The 22271-nt window shown below is 39.8% G+C and overlaps 1 protein-coding gene across 3 annotated transcripts in view; it reads right to left on the bottom strand.

The window, feature by feature from the left end:
* The window catches only part of mpv17 (mitochondrial inner membrane protein MPV17), a 48832-nt gene extending 27082 nt beyond the window's left edge, over positions 1 to 21750 (bottom strand). For 2 of the 3 annotated variants that reach the window (XM_072278957.1, XM_072278948.1), the window contains exons 1-2: positions 21521 to 21732; positions 20075 to 20157 (exon numbers count right to left, since the gene is read on the bottom strand). In XM_072278957.1, coding sequence (XP_072135058.1) covers positions 20075 to 20157; positions 21521 to 21522 — 85 coding nt within the window. In that variant the 5' untranslated portion in view covers positions 21523 to 21732. Of the gene's footprint in view, positions 1 to 20074; positions 20158 to 21520 lie in introns of all 3 variants that reach the window. The other variant, XM_072278964.1, reaches the window with a different exon arrangement.
* Positions 21751 to 22271: the final 521 nt, after the last annotated feature.

The raw sequence follows: 22271 nt of genomic DNA, 5'->3' as shown, positions 1-22271 counted from the left end.
CAAACTTTTGCATGCCATTGTAATCATTTGGACAAGTCATTCTGACATGCTCATAAACAATAACACGCAAGGTGTATGTCCAGGTCAAGTAATTATCTAAAGGAGGGAAGGTTATTGTCAATCTTAATATTCAACGTGTAGTTGTCAGAATCGTCTAACTATATCATGGACATCTACTAAAAATGTATGCTACAAGCAACTGGCCCTGCCAATTATCAGTGCAATTTAGGAGTGTACTATTCATCAGTGTCTGATGAGTCCAATGGCACGCTTCACAAGAAAGACTTGTAACTATCAGAGCAAATGACATTTATCAATCAAAACTGTTGTAATGTAAATTTTAAATGTAAATTTAATGGAAATTACAACAGCTAACCATTCAGCTTTTCTGGCAACAAGGAAGGGCCTTATCTTCAGACAAAATGTAGCTCCTTGAACATCTACCTAAGTACAGCAACACTGTAATTGGGGGTGGGTGGCAGATAATCTGCATGTATTATGTATAAATTGCTGAAACTTTATAACACAAAGAACAGATTTTAAAAGCAATTGTTTTATGATATCATTATAGTGTGCTAGGTACTGATAAAACAGGCCCAACATAATGATGAAAAAACAGAAACAACATTAATTAATTTCAAAATCTCTTTCATTTTACAATTTATTAAATGAATAGATGAATGAAGACAGTGTTCACTTGGCTGATGACAATTAGGTTGGTTGGAAGGTAATTATGAAAAGGACCTAAGGAATCTACAAAGGTACATAGATAGCTGTTATTGCTTATTGTTAGGAGAATGGAATGTAAAAGTAGGGAGGTTACACCTCAGTTATATTGGTGAGACGACATCTGGGAACAGCGGTGGTCTCCCTATTTAAGAAAAGATGTGTAGAAGCAGTTTGGAGAATGTTTACGAGACTGAAACTTGAATAGGGTAAATTACTAAGAAGACATTGAGCAGGCTGGGCTTATATTCAATAGAGTTCAAAAATGTAAAGGAGGACATGAATGGACCAAATTTCCTGAAGGATTTTGACAGGATAGGTGTAGAATGTATGTTTCCTCTTGTGGGAGAATTTAGAAGTAGGGATCACTCCTTAAAATTAAGGGTCTCCCATACAAGAAGTTCTCAGAGGCTTGAGAGTCTTTGGAACAACTTCTTCAAAAGGCAGAGAAGTTAGTGTTTAAATATTTTTAATGTTTAGAATTTTAATGATTTAATATTTTTAATGCAGATAAAATTCTTGATAGGAAAGCAGGGATGAAAGGTCATCAAGAGTATGCATAAAAGCCAAGGTTACAGCCTGATCAACCTGATTTTGTTAAAGTAAGCACAGTAGGCTTAAAGGTCTAAATGGCTCACAACCACTCTTAATCTGAATGCTGTATCCCACCACACAAACCATGATGCCAACAAGAAAATATTAAATATTATCCAAGATTTGGAATTTCTTCCTTTCTCGGTGCCATTGAATTTACTTCCATAGAATACTTTAACATGATCATCAATATACTTCAGTCTCAGTTGGAGGGAACAGCATAATGTCCAGAAATCTAATTTCTTTCAGCATAAGAAACAGAGACATTGAAGATTATCAGTGATGAAACCAATTTTATTCTGTATAGAGAGTTGAATCAAGGGGCTATGGCTGGCCTACAGCTGCTCTCAGATAAATCAGTCTTAGACTGTAATCCTATGTCAAGCTAAACTAACCAGATCTGGAATAGGAACAGTGACCCACTCATTTCAACGGGGATTCTCGATCAGCTGGACTTTGCTCTACTCTAACTAATTTTATTATTTCTTTTTACATACTTAGTTATTATTTTTCTGCATTTAATTATATGAATTATCTAAATTAATTTTTCCAAACACTTAAATTATCTGAATATCAGACTGTCACAGGTTCTGACAGAAGGTACCTCTAGTCTTGGTTCTTACATGCCACACTTTTCCATGTTAGTGGGAAAAACAGAAAAGTGATGTTCTATTTAAATCGTGTAGACTAGAATGTATCGATGTACGATGAAATGTGAGTGTCATTCTACACCAGTTACTGAAGCAAATGTACAGGGGCAGCAATAAAACCAGAAAACGTTGGAAAAAATCAGCAAGTCAGCTAACATGTGCGGACAGAGAAAGAATTAGTGTTTCAGGTCCAAGGGTCTTTCCAGTAGATACCTGCAGATCTGCGGAGCGTTTCCAGCATTTTCTGGTTTTATGTTATATTTCCAGCATTTAGGTTTATTATTTTCATGCAGGTGCAGATTGAAGTTAAGAAGGCCAATGGCATGGGAGCTTTCATAAGGCTAGGGTATACATCACATACAGTAGGACCCTAGGCAATAATGAGGAACAGGAAAACAGAGTACACCAGTCTATAAATCCTTACAGGTGGCAGCAAGAGAAAGGTGGTGAAGGCAGCATCCAGGTACTCCTAAGGATGTAATACTGAGGCTTTATGAAGCATTGGTCAGGCCTCACTTGGGTATCGTGAACCGTTTTGGGCACCTTATCCAAGGAAGGATGTGCTGATGTTGCAGAAGGTACAAAGGTGGTTCATGAGAATGACTCCAGAAATGACAGCGTTATTATATAAGGAGTGTTTGATGGTTCTGGGCCTGTACTTGCTAGAATTTAGAAGAATGGGGGGAGGGGGGGGGGGGAAGAGAGAGATCGAATGTTGAAAGGCTCAGATAGAGAAGATGTTTTCTATAGTGGGGAGTCTAGAACCAGAGGGCACAGTCTCAGAATAAAGGGACGTCCATTTAGAACGGAGATGAGAAGCAATTTCATTCACCAGAGGGTGGTGAATCTGTGGAATTCATTGCCACAGGTGGCTGTGGAGGCCAGGTCATTAGGCGTACTTAAGACAGAGATTGATAGACTCTTGATTAGTCAGGGCGTGCAAGATTATGGGGAGAAGGTAGAATGAAATTGAGAGGGAAAATGGATCAGCCATGATGAAATGACAGTCAACTTGATGGGCCAAATGGCTTAATTCTGCTCCTATCTCTTATGATCTTATTTGCCAGGGCCTACAACGGAAGAGCATGAAACAATTTTATAAATCTTTCGAGAACTGAATGCAGTTCCATTCACCAACTACATGAAAGGCACTAGAAGGGGTATAGATATTTTCCTGAGATGGAACATTTTAATCGTGATGCGACTGGGTACGTTTTACCTGGATCAGGGGAGTAGAGGGGACTCCTGAAAGGGGGTATACACAGTTATGAGAGGCATGGATAGGGAAGTTTAGGAAAAACTTTTCCCCATAAAGCATCCTTAGGTTTAAGGTAAAGTATATGATGTTAAAGGGGTTCTGAGGAAAGTTATCTCCCCCAAAGGTAATTGAAATCTGCAACACATTGCTTGGGGTGGTGAAGACAGGCATTCTTATATGTAACAAATATGTTGATGAGCATTTGAATTGTCAAGGCTCAGACCAACTGCTGATACATGGAATTACTTTACAGTAGATGAGAACATGCTGGTCAGCATGGATGTGGTGGTCTGAAGAGCCTATTTCTATGCTCTATGACTATCTTGGTCTTCAAAGAAAGAGCATTTGAGCACAAGTGTCTTGTTACAATTACATAGGGAAAAGACCACACCTAGAATACTGCATGCAATTTTGACTTTCTTACCATACGAAGTAATATACATGCCCCCGAGGAAGAGAATGATGAGATGAAACCATGTAGGAGAAGGGAATGGCATGGATGAAAAGGGTTAAAGACACTAGGTGGATAGGTGTGTGCATGTGTGTGGGCGGATAGCACGGGGGTGTGGGTCACCTCAAACTAGGAAATACAATGTTCATACCACTGGGCTATAAGCCATCCAAGTAGAGTGTTGTTCAACTAATTTGTTTTTAGTCTCTCTATGGTCATGGAGAAGGCAGAGGATGGACAAGTTGTGGGAGTGGGAAATAGAATGACATGCACCAAGCTTGAGATGGTCATTGTAGACAGAGTGTAGGTATTCTGCAAAATCTAGTTTATACTTGATTTCACTTATTAGAGAAGCGCACAATGTGAGCACCAAATGAGTTGACCAGGTTGGAGGAGGAGCCAGTAAATCTCTGCAAGAGCTGCTTAGGCCACAGGATGGTGGAGGACAGGGAGATGAGGCGACAAATTTTACTACTACAGTTACAGAGGAAAGTATAGTGGGACAGAGAGGGGTGGGTGGAAAGGAATGAGTGGACCAGTTAGTTCCCAGGAGAGTGGTCCCTACAGAGAGCGAGGAAGGTGATCAGTGAAGGAGTTGGGACTGGCAGAAATGGTGAAGGCTGATGTATTGGATGCAGTAGTTGGTGGGGTGAAAGGTGAGGAGCAAGGGAACTCTACTGCTGTTCTGCCTGGTGACAGGGCAAGGCAGGGGTCGGACCAGACATGCAGGAACTAGAGGAAATAAGCGTGAGGGCTCAGAAGTCCTCATTTGGTGGACAGATGTGGCAGAGACAGAGAGATTGAGAAAAAGGGGTGGCGTCCTTACAGAAGACAGGGTGGAGAAGGTACAGTCAAGGTAGCTGTGGGAGTCAGTGGATTTATAGAAGATGTCAGTGGTAAGTCTATCTCCTGAGATAAAGACAGAGAGATCTAAAGAAGAAAGTGTCTGAGGTGATCCAGGTGAAATTGAGGGCAGGGTGGAAGTCACTGGAGAAAGTGATAAAATTGATGACTTGTGCACGAGAGCAGGAGGCAACAAGAGACAGTGGTCAAAGTAGAGGGAAAATTATTGCTGGGTTTCAGGGGATAGTGGGAAGGCAGTCTTGGAATAGGTCTGTGTAGGGACTGTTTCACATAGGCAACAAAGTGGCCATGGCTACACCCTTGATCTGTAGAATGTGGGAGGAAATGGGGCTAAGGACAAGTTCTGCCATGTGGATGAGAGTATAAGTGGATGGGAAGGGATTTAAAAGTTATCAGAAGTTAAAAATTCAGCTGAACTGATAACCTTTTATGTAATGGGATAGGATGAAATGACAGACACTGGCTATGGAAGAGAAATGCATTTTATCAGCTCCATACCAACTAAAAGTGGATATTCCAGCAAATGAGTAACATTAGCAAAAGGAACCTCTGCATGTTGAAGAAAGGAAGTTGTGAAATGCTACTGGATTGCTGCCAAAAGTTCCTTAGTGTGACTCTACGGTGATGGTTCTACATATACATCTAGGTATAAAAGAGGTTATAGAAAGAGCAAATATATTAATGAGTTTTCATTTTTAAGACTTATGTTTACATGTTTAAAGTTAAGACCAGAGCTGAAAGAGGATATTTACATATATTTAATATAATTCTCCTTCTTGTACAAAATCTAAATATCAGAAAGTTATCTTATGAAAGTTCCCTATATTTCAGAGGCCACAGTAATGCCACAAAACTAAATCCATAAACAGTTTGCTTGAATACAAGACTTGCACTTTTTAAAAAGTTACAATGGAAAAACTTCTGCATAAGGTTTGAAACTATTGCTATATTTTCTCCTCAAAGTTTTCTGAACTAATTTACCTTTGCTGTTCTGAATAAAAAATATTTTCCACATTTCCTTTTCTTATGATCAAATACTGTAAACAATACATTAACAGGTTTTCCATTCTGTAAACTTATAAAATATCCTGGCAAATATTTTGAGTAATAGTTAATTTATTCAGAATTTAAGTACTTTTATTTCTGACACGATTTATGATTTGAAGCCCCACAACCTCTGTTTTAAACCTGCTTGTATCTGTATTTTCTAGAGATTTAGACCTAGTACCTGACATTTGGACTTGCCCTATTTATAAAAATTATATAATTTATCTTGACTTTAGTCACTACAGGATGTCACATTTCAAAAATTTTACAGCCAGATCTGACACACAAGAGTTTGATTGGAAAGTCTAATAGTTATAAATAACAGCTTAATGGAAGAAAATGTCATAATCTGTTTATAGCTTAAAGCTTTTTGTAAGTGGTGAGCTGTCACCAACACCTGTTGCTTGTTTAGAGATGGGTGGATCTACAGAGAACTTTTTGTATAATTAGTTGCAAGTCTGAATCCAAATTATTTCATTTCCAGGCTAAATAACAGAGGTAAGAAGTATATTCAAAGAACCAAAAATCTCCAAAATAGGATATTCTACACAAAATGCATATACAAAAAATAAGAATATGCAAAGTAAAGTTCAGGTGCTAGAAGGCATTGGTTCTCATTTTATGGTTCATGCCAGTACTAAGAGAAATCTTATTCGTCCACCTCCTGTACTCCCCCTTTCCTGTACTCTGCAACTTATTGTCACTCATATACAACCATCAATTCACCTTTGATGGACACAAGATTTTGCACATGCTGGAATCCTTCAACAATACAAAGTGCTGGGGTAACTCAGAAAGTCAGGAATCATCTAAGGAGGAGATTAAACAGTTGATGTTTCAGGCTGAGACCCTTCCAACTTAAATGGATATGGGCCAGGCATTCCTAAGAGGGAATCAACCCAAAACATCGACCATCTGTTCCCTTCCACAGATGCTGCCTGATTTGCTGAGTTCCTGCAGCACTTTGTTTGAGTTGTTCAAAAAATTCCCTTTTATTCTTTTGCCTTTACCCTACACCAAAAGGTTATTTAAAACAGTCAGTTAATCTACTACTACCAACAGGAGGAAACCCATTTAGTCATGGTGAGAACATGCAAACTTCATGCACACAGCAACCATGGTCTGGATCAAGCCCAAGTCAAATGCACTACCTGTTCCACCACTGCACCACCTCCAAGAATGAGACTGAATAGCAAATTAAAAGATGCAGTAGCACTTGAAGGTCGTAGAGTCTCAGTCAGCAAGTTCATTTAAGACAGGGATCGACAGATTTTTTTCCTAGATCACAGGATACGGGGCTAGTGCAGGAAAGTGATGGCAAGATTAAAAAAAAATAAGCTGCAATCTTACTGTATGGTGGAACAGGTATAATGAATAGAATGGCTTCTATCAGGTGGGCCAACTATTGTATGCTGCTAAATTAATACAAGATCAAAATGTCATATTAAGAAAGTAAATGGTGAATGAAAATTACATCCCGAATACAACAAATTGCTCAAAAGTAAATTTAGAACTGGCAGGAAACTATCTATTAAAGGAATGATCAAAATATAGAAGATCCTTCGGTAAACTCAGGCTCAAGTTGCAACTTATTAGTGACATAGTGCTGATATTTTATAAATGAACATTAATCATTCAGTGACTCTGGATTTTATTTGGGTTTTTAGTGCTGGAAATAGTTACATTCGGACACGTCTCATTAGCGAGGCAGCAGTATGGTCGCATTGTTTATTCCAGGGACCAGCTGATTGCGCTTATGCTGGCCAGTTTAGCGAACAGAGCGGCGGACACCCCTGCTGAAATCTGGAGGAAAACACACAGAGGATGCAGAGGGGGATCAAAAAGGCGAGGAAAGAGGACCGGGTCGAGACAACAGAGACTTATGGAGAAGAGGAGTTCTCCACTTGGACTGCACGTGGTCATACCCGACCAAAACTTTTCCATGGAGGGCTTCCAGACCGTTCGGGCTGACCGGAAGTGCACTGAGAGCGGTAAGGGTAAAGGAGTTGGGGGCTTGCTGTTCTGGTTAACAACAGATGGTGCAATCCTGGTCATATTACAATCGAGGAACGTGTTTGTAGACCGGATATTGAACTTTTTGCTGTTGGACTCCAGCCATATTCCACCGAGATACAACACTGGGCGTCATGAGAGGTTGTTCCTGCCTGTGGCCATCGAACTTTGCAGCTCTTCCCGTGGAGGGTCAGAAACTCTGAGCCAATAGGCTGGTCCTGGACTTATTTCCATCTGGCATAGTTTGCATATTGTTGTTTGATTGTTTGTGGTTCTTGTATTTCTATATTTATGCTCTATTCTTGGTTGGTGCAGCTGTAACAAAACTCAATTTCCCTTGGGGTCAATAAAGTATGTCTACGTCTAATCTCTTCAACCAAATGTATCAGTCTGCACCGTCAATAAAACTGCAAATATATTGGCAATATTAAACATGCTCATCAAAAGATAGTTTTTTGACAAATTAACTTAATGTACTTAATTGAATAAAACAAACTACGAGCACAATTAATTTTATTTCAAATTACCAAGCCCAAAATAAATATCACTAAAAACACTCAGCAAACAAAATCCTCCCGACATACCCTGATGGCTTCTAAGAAAATATACTATACCCAATGTGACTAAATAATGCAAAATGAGAAAATAAATTGGGATAGTTTACAATTCCTACCTTGTGCAAACCTTATCTAAACCATCAAGGAGGGAGACTATAATAACAATTATTACATATGCTGTGTGAGTAGAGAGTGGAATAAAGGACATCTGGTAAATGAATGTGTGTGTGATCTGTTAAACAATAAGCATTTTCAAAAGGACTGATGGAAGGTTAAATGAATGGCATCTCCAAGGGAGCTACGCTAAGTTCTATTTCCTTTTATTCTATTTGTGCACAGTGCCAAAATAGTTCCAGCAACTTATGTTCCTCCTGTAGTTAAGGTTACATTCAGCTTCACTTGCACTAAAACAGCCTTGTAAAAGTTGGAATCTCTTTTTCTGGCATCTCAGAACCCAAGCATTCAAAGAGGAGGGAACATCAAATCTACTTCCAGTTGTTCCATTATGTAATTTGGCAACCCAATGCATTGTGTTGTAATACACTGCAAACTTAATTGCTCCATAAATGATTTTTAACCCTCTGCTAAATAATTTAACAGATATAAAAATGAAAATAAAGAAGCAATGGCAATAGCTGAATACGCCAGTAAAAAGTGCTTTATGGCAAGTTTATAAAAATTATGCATCTCCTTGTGGAAATGAAATACTAACCTTTGGTCAGAAGTGCCTTTTAACTACATTCAAGTTAAAAATGGCAATAGCTTTCTTATCAGCAGTCAATATTTAATAAAAAAAACACTACAAATAGAGCAAATTAACTTGAGGTCTGTAAGATGCATCAACAGCAAAGAATGACTATCACACAGGAAAATTATGTTCATAAAGCAATTGCTGACAAACTGCCACATAAAAGACGGATGCATAAGGTAAGAGAAAACGTAGTAAAAGATGTGTGTTTGCATGCTTGTTAGATGGATCTTGATTACTTCGTAGGTACATAGCCCATTGCATGATAAAATAAAAGATAACAAGCTAATAATCAATATAATAATCAATAACATGAGTTGAATGAACTAAATAGAAACTGGTGTAGAAGAAATCAAAGTGGCCAAAGGACAGCCAAACTTAAAGGCGAGGATGTGGCAGATAGAAAAACATAGAAAACCTACAGCACAATACAGGCCCTTCGGCCCACAAAGTTGTGCCGAACCTTAGAAATTACTAGACTTCCCCATAGCCCTCTATTTTTCTCAGCTCCATATACCTATCCAAAAGTCTTTTAAAAGACCCTGTCGTATCTGCTTCCACCACCATTGCTGGCAGCCCATTCCACACACTCACCACTCTGAGTAAAAAAAACTTACCCCTGACATCACCAACATGACAGTTTAACCTTCAAATCATCAATTCTTACACCACAGTAAGAGAGAGCTTAGCAACAAGACACAAGGAGGTCATTCTGCATTAGCAAAGTCTCTCCCAAGTAGAAAGGGTGCTGGATTTTTGTGGCTCTGGAGACGGGCTGGTTCAGGGCAGGTGCCCCTGACTGAGACGTTGTGGGAGAACACAGAGCATCAGGTTAGCTGCCATAGGCTGTGTGTCCAGAGCCCTGAGCCTTTCTGGGGCCGACTCTCTGGGCACACAGCTCGGAAAAAGCCACACAACAGACTTTTAATATCGTAAATCAGCGAGTTGTTTGTCACGTCTCCCCTCTTGCTATGAAATGGGGACACCTCTTTTTCCCTTATAGAGAGAGCGAGCCTGTGGTATGTTGAATTGTTGAATTACCAGGTGAACGAGTAGCTAGTAGCAAGTTTCTGTCTTTATCGATGCTTTGCTGCGCGCTTGAGTGCTCGGTGGGGGGTGCTGATGCTTTTTTGCTGGTGGGGGAAGGGGGGTTGTTGCCTTGCTGCTGCTTGTGCATGGGTGGGGGAGCAGGTGGGGGGCTTTGCTGTTCTAACATTTAACTGTCATTCCTTCTTTGGGGCATTCCCCTGTTTTTGTGGATGTTTGCGAAGAAAAAGAATTTCAGTCTGAATATTATATACATTAAATGTACCTATTGAAACTTCACGTTCATACCAGGAGTTTCAAGATGTGCTGTCTAAGCTTTTCTGAAGAAGCATAAAGAAATGGGCAAGATTGAGGACCAGAAATACAGTGGTCAGCCATGGAAATGGAATGCAGCAGACAAGGGATACATCAAACTGTCATCTCTTCTAAATCAGAAGTCATCCAGCACTGCTATCAGCTCTGAACTCACAGAAGGCACTGGAACCCAAGTACATCCCCTTACAATCTGGAGAAGTCTTGTGGTCTTCATGGAAGAATTGCTGCCAAAAAGCCATTGCTCCAAAGTAGAAACAAAGCCAAGAGCCCCACCTACACACCAAAACTCAAGGACTGGTTTGCTGAACAATGGCAGCAAGTGTTCTGGACTGGCAAGTCAAAATTTGAATTTTTTGGCTCAAACAGGTGGTGGTTTGTCTGTAGAAGAACTGGACAGCTCTACATGGATGAACATCTGCAGCCAACAGTGAAGCACGGTGAAGGTTCTCTGCAGGTTTGGGGCTGCATTGCTGCAAATGTATTTGGTGATCTGGTCAGAATTAATGGAATCCTCCGTACAGATTCTCATCCATCATGCAATACCAACAGGGAAGCTTTTGATTGTTCCCAACTTCATTCTGCTGCAGGACAATGACCCCAAGCACAAGATCAACGTCATAAAGAACTATCTCCAGTGAAAAGAAGATCAAGGAGATCAAGGAGTTCTGCAACAGATGGTATGGCCTCCAAAGAGCCCTGATCTCAACATCATCAAACTATCTGGGATTACCTTGAAAGACAGAAGCAAGTGAGGCAGAAGAATTGTGGCAAGTTCAGGATCAAGTTCAAGTTCAGTTCACTACACAAAAAGATTATGTATGGGAAGGGGCATATGAAATGGAGGTATTAACACTCTACAACTATCTGTAATTGTATATACAGTAGATAGGTTGAGTGTTGTACTTAATTTAGAAGAATATAAAGGCTGACTTTTCTAAATGGAGAAAGACTTTGGATGAGTGAAGTACCAAAGGACGTAGGTGTTCTTATGCATGATCTGCAAAAGGTAAGCACATGAGTAGTTAGGAAGACAAGTGGCAAATTGACTTTTATTGCAGAAGTGATGGAATTCAGAAATAAGAATTTTTTTAATTGCGCAAGGTACAGTTAAGGAAATGGCTGGGATGCGATGCACATGTTTAAATACTGACATTGGAGGAAGTAGAAAAGAAATTCACAAGATGCAGCAACCTTGCTACAGCATTTTGTTGCACTCCAGCATAGTCTCAGGCCATGGAAACAGGCCTTTTAACCCAACTGGTCAATGAGGAACAAAATTTCCACCCAAGCTATTTGCCTGTTCTTAAGAACAGGCCTTCCTATCCATCTCTTTGTCCAAGTATTTGTTAAGGTACCTGTCTCAACCACATCCTCAGCAGCAAGCTCAAACCAAGTATAGACCATTATCTGGAGTGAAAAGGATGCCACTCAGGCTCCTTTTGAATATCTTCCTCTTACCTTTAAACTATGCCCTTTTATTCTTGATTCCCTAATTCTGGGAAAAGGACCATGCACATTCAACCTAAATATGCTCCTTATGATTTTATACATATCTACACGATGGTCCCTCATTCTCTGACACTCCAATGAATAAAGTTCTAACCTGCTCAACCTCTCTCCAAAACTCAACCTTTCCCGGCCTGGCAATATCTTTGTAAACCTCATCTGCATTCTTTCCAGCTTAACGCCATCTTTCAAAACCAAACACAACATTCCAAATTTGGCCTCACCAATGTCTTGTACAACTGCTACACTCAGTGCTCTGATTAGTGAAGGCCAGCATGCCAATAGTCTTCATCATCCCCCTGTATACCGGCAACACCATTTTAAGGAAAGCATGTACTTGTTCCTCTGCTCTATAACACTCCTATTTACCGTATGTTCTACCCAATTTGTCTTCCTAATATTGTCTCTTTGCACTTAAGCTCCATTTACTTATCCATCTGAGCAAGATCCTTCTGTAAATCGTGATGACCATCTATTTTAGGGTTGTCTACAAACTTACTAACCATACCTTGCACATTCTCGTCCGAGTTATTTATATAGATTTTTTCTCTAGCTTCCCAAAATGTTCAGACTTTAGAGTTTAATAATGACAGTTTTACAACTTTTTACAACAGTTGCAAGAAAAAGTTTGTGAACCCTTTGCAATTATCTGCTTTTCTGCATTAATTACTCATAAAACATGGTCTTATCTTCATCTAAGTCACAATAATAGACAAACAAAATCTGCCTAAACTAATTACACACAAACATTTGTACTTTTTATGTCTTTATTGAACATATTATTTAATTATTCACAGTCCAGGCTGGTAGCAGTACATGAACCCATGTATTTAATAACTGGTAGAACCTCCTTTAGCAGCAATAACCTCCACCAAACATTTCCTGTAGCTGTTGATCAGACTTGCACAATGGCGAGGAGGAATTTTAAACCATTCCTCCATACAAAACTGTTTCAGTTTATCAATATTTCTGAGATACCTTGCTTGAACAAAGTCATGCCACAGCACCTTGACTGGGTTAAGGTCTGGACTCTGATATGGCCAGTCCAAAACACAAATTTTCTTCTTTTTAAACTCTGTTGTTGATTTACTCGTGTTTCAGATCATTGTCTTGTTGCATTATCCAACTTCTATTAAGCTTCAGGTGACAGATCACTACCCTGACATTGTCCTGTAAAATCTCTTGACATAATTTTGAATTCAATGTTCCCTCAATGATTGCAGGCTATCCAGACCCTGAGGCAGCAGAGCAGCCCAAAACATGATGCCTCTTCCATCATGCTTCACAACTGGGACGAGATTATGGTGTTAGTGTGCAGTGCCCTTTCTTCCTCCAAACACTTCTGCCAAAAAGTTTAACTTTTGTCTCATCTGTCCATAGAACATTCTCGCAAAAGTGTCGTGGAACATCCATGTGGTCTTCTGCAAACTTGAGACGTGCAGCAATGTTTTTTTGGCGAGCAGTGGTTTCCTCCGTGGTGTCCTTCTTGTTCAGTGCTTTTCTTTATAGTGAATACATGAGCAGAGACTTTAGCAAGTTCTAGAGATTTCTGCAGGACTCTTGCTGTTAACCTTGGGTTTTACTTCACCTCAACTTTTATGTTCAACTTTGCACATTGCGCTCTTGATGCGATCTTTGCAGGATGCCCACTCCTAGGGAGACAACAATACTGAGTTTGTCGATAATTTCTCTTACTGTGGACTCCATTTGTTGAAAATTTCTCTTATGATGGACTGATGAACCCTCAGGTCTTTAGAAATGCTTTTGCAGCCTTTTCCAGCTCCATGCATCTCCACAATTCTTCTTTTAAGGTCCTCTGAAAGTTGTTTTGATTGAGGCATGGTACACAAACAGATCTTTCTTGAGAAGAGCAGGCTCTGTCAGTAACACAACTTTGTGTGTCTTTTTATAGGGCAGGGCACCTCTACAACCCACACCTCCAACCTCATCTCATTGACTGGAACACCTGACTTGAATAACTTTTGTAGAAGGCTCACATACTTTTTTGAACCTAGATTGTGATTGTTTAAGTGGTGTACTCAGTATTGATGAGAGGTAGTACAATTGTTTGTGTATTATTAGCTTAGGCAGATTGTGTTCGTCTATTATTGTGACTGAAATGAAGATCAGACCACATTTTATGAGTAATTAATGCAGAAAACCAGGTAATTGCAAAGGGTTCACAAATGTTTTCTTGCAACTGTATATATTTAAAAAAAACAGAAAACAACAGTCATGTCAGTAAGCTGGTAATGCTCCTTAGCTGTTAGCCCAGAATCTGTGGTTGATGATCAGTTGCTTGTGCCTGCTGTTGACTACTGAATAAATTATCCGATGAAGTTCCCTTATAGTAATCTGTAGAATTCAGTATGCTTATAGTAACTCAGGATCTTGTGGACCAAAAGGGTTTTCTGCAAGTTTAAAGGCTCACATTGTCGGCCTACACAACTCCTGGCACAAAAGAGGTGTAAAAATGAGAGCTAGTTAAACTATTTAGTATTGCCTTGGGAAAACAGAAGGCTTCTGATTGATTCTAAACTTTAAAAAAAATCAAAAGTTCAACATAATCAGACCTTAGCTTGCTAACAACCATACCTCTCTGTAATAAAGGGTGGGGTCAAATTATACCTCTGCAAATAATAAGCACAGAGTATTTCCAGTTCTCAACTGAATACCTGTTCAACTGCCCTCCAGTGTAAACAAATTAAGTAGTTTCAGTTCACTCCTGATTTTCTCAATGATGATTCAGGCTGTTTAAGCATGGTAACCCCTGAATGGTAACTAATGAAGAAAAAATGAAAACTGATCATGATTTTTTAATCATGCACAAAACAGGATGATAATGTAACTTCTAAAATTGCCAAACTCAAACTAAAAACATGCCTAATGAAAAAACAATCAAATATAACAATTATTGATATAATAGTTATCTTAACAAATACGTTAGGACAGGGGTTCCCAACCTGGTGTCCATGAACCACATGGTTAATGGCAGGGGTTCATGGCATGAAAAAAGTTGGGAACCCCTGCCTTAGAAGGATGCAGCACAAATAAATATTTCTCAAAGCCCTTAGAAAGATTACATCACAAGAGACCCATTAGTCCAATATGTTAAGAGTCTACCTTTGGCCGTGCCATACAATTCATTGACTTTCTGTTAACTTTTCCTGTAGGTCTGTACCTAACCTTCCAAGTATATATCCAATTGCCTTAAAAACATGTAAGGTAACAACTTTTACTAACTTTTCAGGCAGTAAATTCTACCAAGTGTGCAAAAAGGTTTCAATATTATATTGATAACATAGCATTTGTGAAGAAAGAAAACCTGCAAACATCTGTCAGCTTAATGACTTTCCATCAGTGATATTAATTTATTGATGTGAGAATTTAACTCTATTTTTCTCAATCCACAGATGTTGCCCAACCTGTTGAACGTCTCCAAAAGCAGAAGCACAGGCAAATAGGGTGGTGAAGAAGGAACATGCAGATGTTTGCCTTCATTAGCTGTAACATCCTGTTACAACTTAATAAAACATGGTTTAGGCCACAAAGAGTATTGCGCACACTTTTGGTCATTACGTTGCACGAAGAACGCGATTACACCGGCGAGGGTGCAGAGGAAATTCGCACAAGCATTTCAGTTATAAAGACAGATTGGAAAGGCTGAGCAGTGATCTGAGAGAGGTATAGAAAATTAAAGAGGGGAAACACACTGGCAATAAGCTTTTTTCTCATCGAAGGGATATCTAACACAAGAAAGACAACATGAATTTGAGAGATTTCATCAGAGAATGTTTAAATTATGGAAACACTGCCTGAGGTACTCTCAAAACACTTAATCAGTATCTGGATAAACATTTGAAACATAGACATAGACATAGAAAACATAGAAAATAGGTGCAGGAGTAGGCCATTCGGCCCTTCGAGCCTGCACCGCCATTTATTATGATCATGGCTGAGCATCCAACTCAGAACCCCGCCCCAGCCTTCCCTCCATACCCCCTGACCCCCGTAGTCACAAGGGCCATATCTAACTCCCTCTTAAATATAGCCAATGAACTGGCCTCAACTGTTTCCTGTGGCAGAGAATTCCACAGATTCACCACTCTCTGTGTGAAGAAGTTTTTCCTAATCTCGGTCCTAAAAGGCTTCCCCTCTATCCTCAAACTGTGGCCCCTCGTTCTGGACCTCCCCAACATCGGGAACAATCTTCCTGCATCTAGCCTGTCCAATCCCTTTAGGATCTTATACGTTTCAATCAGATCCCCCCTCAATCTTCTAAATTCCAACGAGTACAAGCCCAGTTCATCCAGTCTTTCTTCATATGAAAGTCCTGCCATCCCAGGAATCAATCTGGTGAACCTTCTTTGTACTCCCTCTATGGCAAGGATGTCTTTCCTCAGATTAGGGGACCAAAACTGCACACAATACTCCAGGTGTGGTCTCACCAAGGCCTTGTACAACTGCAGTAGTACCTCCCTGCTCCTGTACTCGAATCCTCTCGCTATAAGTGCCAGCATACCATTCGCCTTTTTCACTGCCTGCTGTACCTGCATGCCCACTTTCAATGACTGGTGTATAATGACACCCAGGTCTCGTTGCACCTCCCCTTTTCCTAATCGGCCACCATTCAGATAATAATTTGTTTTCCTATTTTTGCCACCAAAGTGGATAACTTCACATTTATCCACATTAAATTGCATCTGCCATGAATTTGCCCACTCACCCAACCTATCCAAGTCACCCTGCATCCTCTTAGCATCCTCCTCACAGCTAACACTGCCACCCAGCTTCGTGTCATCCGCAAACTTGGAGATGCTGCATTTAATTCCCTCATCCAAGTCATTAATATATATTGTAAACAACTGGGGTCCCAGCACTGAGCCTTGCGGTACCCCACTAGTCACCGCCTGCCATTCTGAAAAGGTCCCGTTTATTCCCACTCTTTGCTTCCTGTCTGCTAACCAACTCTCCACCCACACCAATACCTTACCCCCAATACCGTGTGCTTTAAGTTTGCACACTAATCTCCTGTGTGGGACCTTGTCAAAAGCCTTCTGAAAATCCAAATATACCACATCCACTGGTTCTCCCCTATCCACTCTACTAGTTACATCCTCAAAAAATTCTATGAGATTCGTCAGACATGATTTTCCTTTCACAAATCCATGCTGACTTTGTCCGATCATTTCACCGCTTTCCAAATGTGCTGTTATCACATCCTTGATAACTGACTCCAGCAGTTTCCCCACCACCGACTTTAGGCTAACCGGTCTATAATTCCCCGGTTTCTCTCTCCCTCCTTTTTTAAAAAGTGGAGTTACATTAGCCACCCTCCAATCCTCAGAAACTAGTCCAGAATCTAACGAGTTTTGAAAAATTATCACTAATGCATCCACTATTTCTTGGGCTACTTCCTTAAGCACCCTGGGATGCAGACCATCTGGCCCTGGGGATTTATCTGCCTTCAATCCCTTCAATTTACCTAACACCACTTCCCTACTAACATGTATTTCGCTCAGTTCCTCCATCTCACTGGACCCTCTGTCCCCTACTATTTCTGGAAGATTATTTATGTCCTCCTTAGTGAAGACAGAACCAAAGTAATTATTCAATTGGTCTGCCATGTCCTTGCTCCCCATAATCAATTCACCTGTTTCTGTCTGCAGGGGACCTACATTTGCCTTTACCAGTCTTTTCCTTTTTACATATCTATAAAAGCTTTTACAGTCCGTTTTTATGTTTCCTGCCAGTTTTCTCTCATAATCTTTTTTCCCCTTCCTAATTAAGCCCTTTGTCCTCCTCTGCTAAACTCTGAATTTCTCCCAGTCCTCAGGTGAGCCACTTTCTCTGGCTAATTTGTATGCTTCTTCTTTGGAATTGATACTATCCCTAATTTCTCTTGTCAGCCACGGGTGCACTACCTTCCTTGATTTATTCTTTTGCCAAACTGGGATGAACAATTGTTGTAGTTCATCCATGCAACCTTTAAATGCTTGCCATTGCATATCCACCGTCAATCCTTTAAGTGTCATTTGCCAGTCTATCTTAGCTAATTCACGTCTCATACCTTCAAAGTTACCCCTCTTTAAGTTCAGAACCTTTGTTTCTGAATTAACTAAGTCACTCTCCATCTTAATGAAGAATTCCACCATATTATGGTCACTCTTACCCAAGGGGCCTCTCACGACAAGATTGCTAATTAACCCTTCCTCATTGCTCAAATCCCAGTCCAGAATAGCCTGCTCTCTAGTTGGTTCCTCGACATGTTGGTTCAAAAAACCATCCCGCATACATTCCAAGAAATCCTCTTCCTCAGCACCTTTACCAATTTGGTTCACCCAATCTACATGTAGATTGAAGTCACCCATTATAACTGCTGTTCCTTTATTGCACACATTTCTAATTTCCTGTTTAATACCATCTCCGACCTCACTACTACTGTTAGGTGAAACACAGAGGCATAGGCGGCCATGAAACAAATGTGGTTAAATGGGACCAATATATAGTGGCATGCAGAAGTTTGGGCACCCCTGGTCAAAATTTCTGTTACTGTGAATAGCTAAGCAAGTAAAAGATGAGCTGATTTCCAAAAGGCATAAAGTTAAAGATGACACATTTCTTTAATATTTTAAGCAAGAAAACTTTTTTATGTCCATCTTTTACAGTTTCAAAATAACAAAAAAGGAAAAGGGCCCGAAGCAAAAGTTTGGGCACCTTGCATGGTAGTACTTAGTAACACCCCCTTTGGCAAGTATCACAGCTTGTAAACGCTTTTTGTAGCCAGCTAAGAGTCTTTCAATTCTTGTTTGGGGGATTTTCACCCATTCTTCTTGCAAAAGGCTTCTACTTCTGTGAGATTCTTGGGCCGTCTTGCATACACTGCTCTTTTGAGGTCTATGCACAGATTTTCAATGATGTTTAGGTCGGGGGACTGTGAGGGCCATGGCAAAACCTTCAGCTTGCGCCACTTGAGGTAGTCCATTGTGGATTTTGAGGTGTGTCTAGGTTCATTATCCCGTTGTAGAAGCCATCCTCTTCTCATCTTCGGCTTTTTTACAGATGGTGTGATGTTTGCTTCCAGAATTTGCTGGTATTTGATCGAATTCATTCTTCCCTCTACCAGTAAATGTTCCCCGTGCCACTGGCAGCAACACAAGCCCAAAGCATGATCGATGCACCCCCATGCTTAACAGAGAGGGGTTCTTTTCATGAAATTCTGCACCCTTTTTTCTCCAAACATACCTTTTCTCATTGCAGCAAAAAAAATTCTATTCAAAAGGTTCAAACATCTAAACAAGCCTGATGCATTTTGGAAACAAGTCCTGTGGACTGATGAAGTTAAAATAGAACGTTTTTAGCCGCAATGAGCCAAGGTATGCTTGGCGAGAAAAGGGTTTACGAGCTGTGACACTTGCCAAAGGGGGTGTTACTAAGTACTGTCATGCAGGGTGCCCAAACTTTTGCTCTGGGCCCTTTTCCTTTTTTGTTATTTTGAAACTGTAAAAGATGGAAATAAACAAGTTTTCTTGCTTAAAATATTAAAGAAATGTGTCATCTTTAACTTTATGCCTTTTGGAAATCAGCTCATCTTTTACTTGCTTAGCTATTCACAGTAACAGAAATTTTCACCAGGGGTGCCCAAAGTTTTGCATGCCACTACAGAACTCAGTGGCCACGTTATTAGATATACCAGTACACTTCTTGTTAATGCAAATATCTAATCAGCCATCCTGGCAGCAACTCAATATCATGCAGACATGATCAAGACATTGCTGTTGTTCAGATACAACATCAGAATAGGGAAGAAATGTGATCTAAATGCTTTGACCTTAGAATGATTGCTGATGCCAGATGGAGTGCATTGAGTATTGCAGAAACTGCTGATTTCCTGGGATTTTCACACACAAGTCTAGAATTTTCAGAGCATGTTGTGTAAAACAAAAAAAAAATCTAGTGCGTGGCAGTTCTGTGGGCGAAAATGCATTGTTAATGAGAGAGGTCAAAGGAGAATGGTTCAAGCTGACAGGAAAAGACTAACTCAAATAACCACATATTACAATGGTGGCGTGCAGAAGAACATCTCTGAACACACATGTCGAACCTTGAAATGGATGTATTACCACAGCAGGAGATCACATTGTTCCAAATAAAGCAGCCACTGAGTGTAGGTAAGAATTATGGTTAGCACAGATATAATGGCCTGAAGGGTATGTTTCTGTGCCATATGACTATGAAATCTTGTATTATTCTACTGAAACTGAAATTAGCCCAGCATCAACAACAATAATTCATTACCGGAAGTCAGAATTTGGAGCTTCCATGGATGTTTAATCATCAACATCTGATAGGTTCTCCATGCGAATTTTATTCTTTCAAACCTGTGCAGAATAATAAGAGACATAGCAATATTATACACAGTATAACAGACATTTTTTTTTCTCTAAACTGTGCACATACCACACAGACTTGCACAGTTTCCATATTTTCTGCCATTCAATTCAGAGTCAGCTTTGCACAGGTAGTTAAAAAAGCATTTTTAATGGAACCTCTAAATACAGGGCAGCATTAATAATTCTAAAATAATATCTCTCCAGTCAATATTGATATGAAACTATGCAAGTTTTCTTGAAGTTTTATTTTCTACAATTTTGAATATTTCCAATTATGTCTAAGCAAGATGAAGAGAGTGACTTAAACACCACTGAATCCTCTACTTCAAAATAAAAAGCAAAACACTGAAGGTATTAAAAATGAGGGGAAAAAACCTAGAAAGAGGATTTGCAAATGACTTTTAAGATAGTGACTTTTTCCACATCTTACTGTAATTCTGAATTTGTAAATAAGTAGAATTATCTATACAGGAAGTGATATCGTATTCTACACAAAACCCCTTATTAAGCTTGGTAAATGGGATGTACAAAAAATTATGCTTAAGCGTGTATTTTATTATGATAAAGAGTTCAAGCTGTATTCCACTTTCATTGTTTTTGATAAACTTTTATGCAGTTGTTAAAATATTTCAGGTAGCTCTATTGTAGTTAACTTGAGATGCATTTCTCAAACAGGGATATACATTTTTGTAGCTTCTCTGAAGATGCAACAGATTTTACATGTAACAAGATTTCCGGACAACATCAACTGATAAACTGACATCAACAGACAACATCAAAGCAATTCCGGGTTTGTCAATTTCACTAAAAAGCAAAAACAAGAACTGCAAGTGATGGAGCCTGAAATAAAATCAGAAAATGGTGAGGATATTGTGGTCTGGCAAGCGTACGGACAGAAAAAAAAAACTTTTCGGGTCGATGAACCATTAGGAACGTTTTTTTCGGATTTTCATCAAAGACCATCACCCTGAAATTTTAACTCTGTTCCTTCCTGTCAAGGTCCTTGCATGTTACTCAAAACTTTATTGGAAATCCTATCTAAGGTACCTGCTTTTAAAAAGTCATTGCGAAAAACGTTTATGCCACATCCCTAATGTAAATGAAAGCAATAAAAACAAAATTTCCCCGTCTAGAAAAGAAACTATTATGGACGAAGTTACATTCAACTCTTACATAATCCAAGATAGACACCGATTCATTGTAAAATATAGGTAACTCCCTTTAAAATCAGCGCTATAATATTACTATTTTCCATATCAAAGTGGCGTTTGAAAAATACAACTGACTGGGCTAAATGTTCGCTTCAGCCTCGGATAATCTACTTATTTTTCTTCAGACAATTAAACCTCACATTATTCCCACTTTATGGCTGAGAGAAGGTGAAGGGGGAAGCTAAGAGTAAACGTTCCTTCGGGATGGTTCTCGGCCACACCACCACTCGCATTCGGATTTTTAAAGACAGACAAAGCCACGCCACGCCAGTGTCCAGTGATGCTCGGGGTACTTTCCACACCAATTCAGCTGCGGTTACGTTCACTGCTCCAGCACCAACAGCAGCCCCGGAGCACGCGCGGCGCGCTTGGCAGCTCAATTTCCTGTTCCGCGCGTCACTTCCGCCGGCACTCTGCTCAGAATGCTGTCGGAGGTGCAGGTAATATTGCTAAAGGTAGGCTGGCTGGAAACCAGCTCGACCATATCACCACCACTATATTCCTCAAGTTTTCATGCCATTAGTAGTCTGAGGTTGTTTTAATTATTAATTCAACTTGGTCCTGAAAGCTTTGTCTTAAATCAAAGCACAGCAGGGGAATAAAAATTCATGAGTCATAGTCATACTTTATTGATCCCGGGGGAAATTGGTTTTCGTTACAGTTGCACCATAAATAATAAATAGTAATAGGAGGCAGATAGGTAGAGCTGCTGCGGCCAGGGTCACGTCAGCCATGATCTTAATGTATGGAGGAGCAGGCTCAACCGTTCAGATAGTCTACCTACTCCAATTCCTTATGTTCGAAGTGGAGCAGTTTCCTCCTACCCACCCCCAAGCCTAACAACCAGTTAACTTCAGGTGTACATTTTATTGCTTTTTAATTAATACGGTG

The sequence above is a fragment of the Mobula birostris genome, chromosome 2 (genome assembly GCF_030028105.1).
Source record: "Mobula birostris isolate sMobBir1 chromosome 2, sMobBir1.hap1, whole genome shotgun sequence".
Lineage (NCBI taxonomy): Eukaryota > Metazoa > Chordata > Chondrichthyes > Myliobatiformes > Myliobatidae > Mobula > Mobula birostris.
This window is presented reverse-complemented; position numbering and strand designations above follow the sequence as displayed.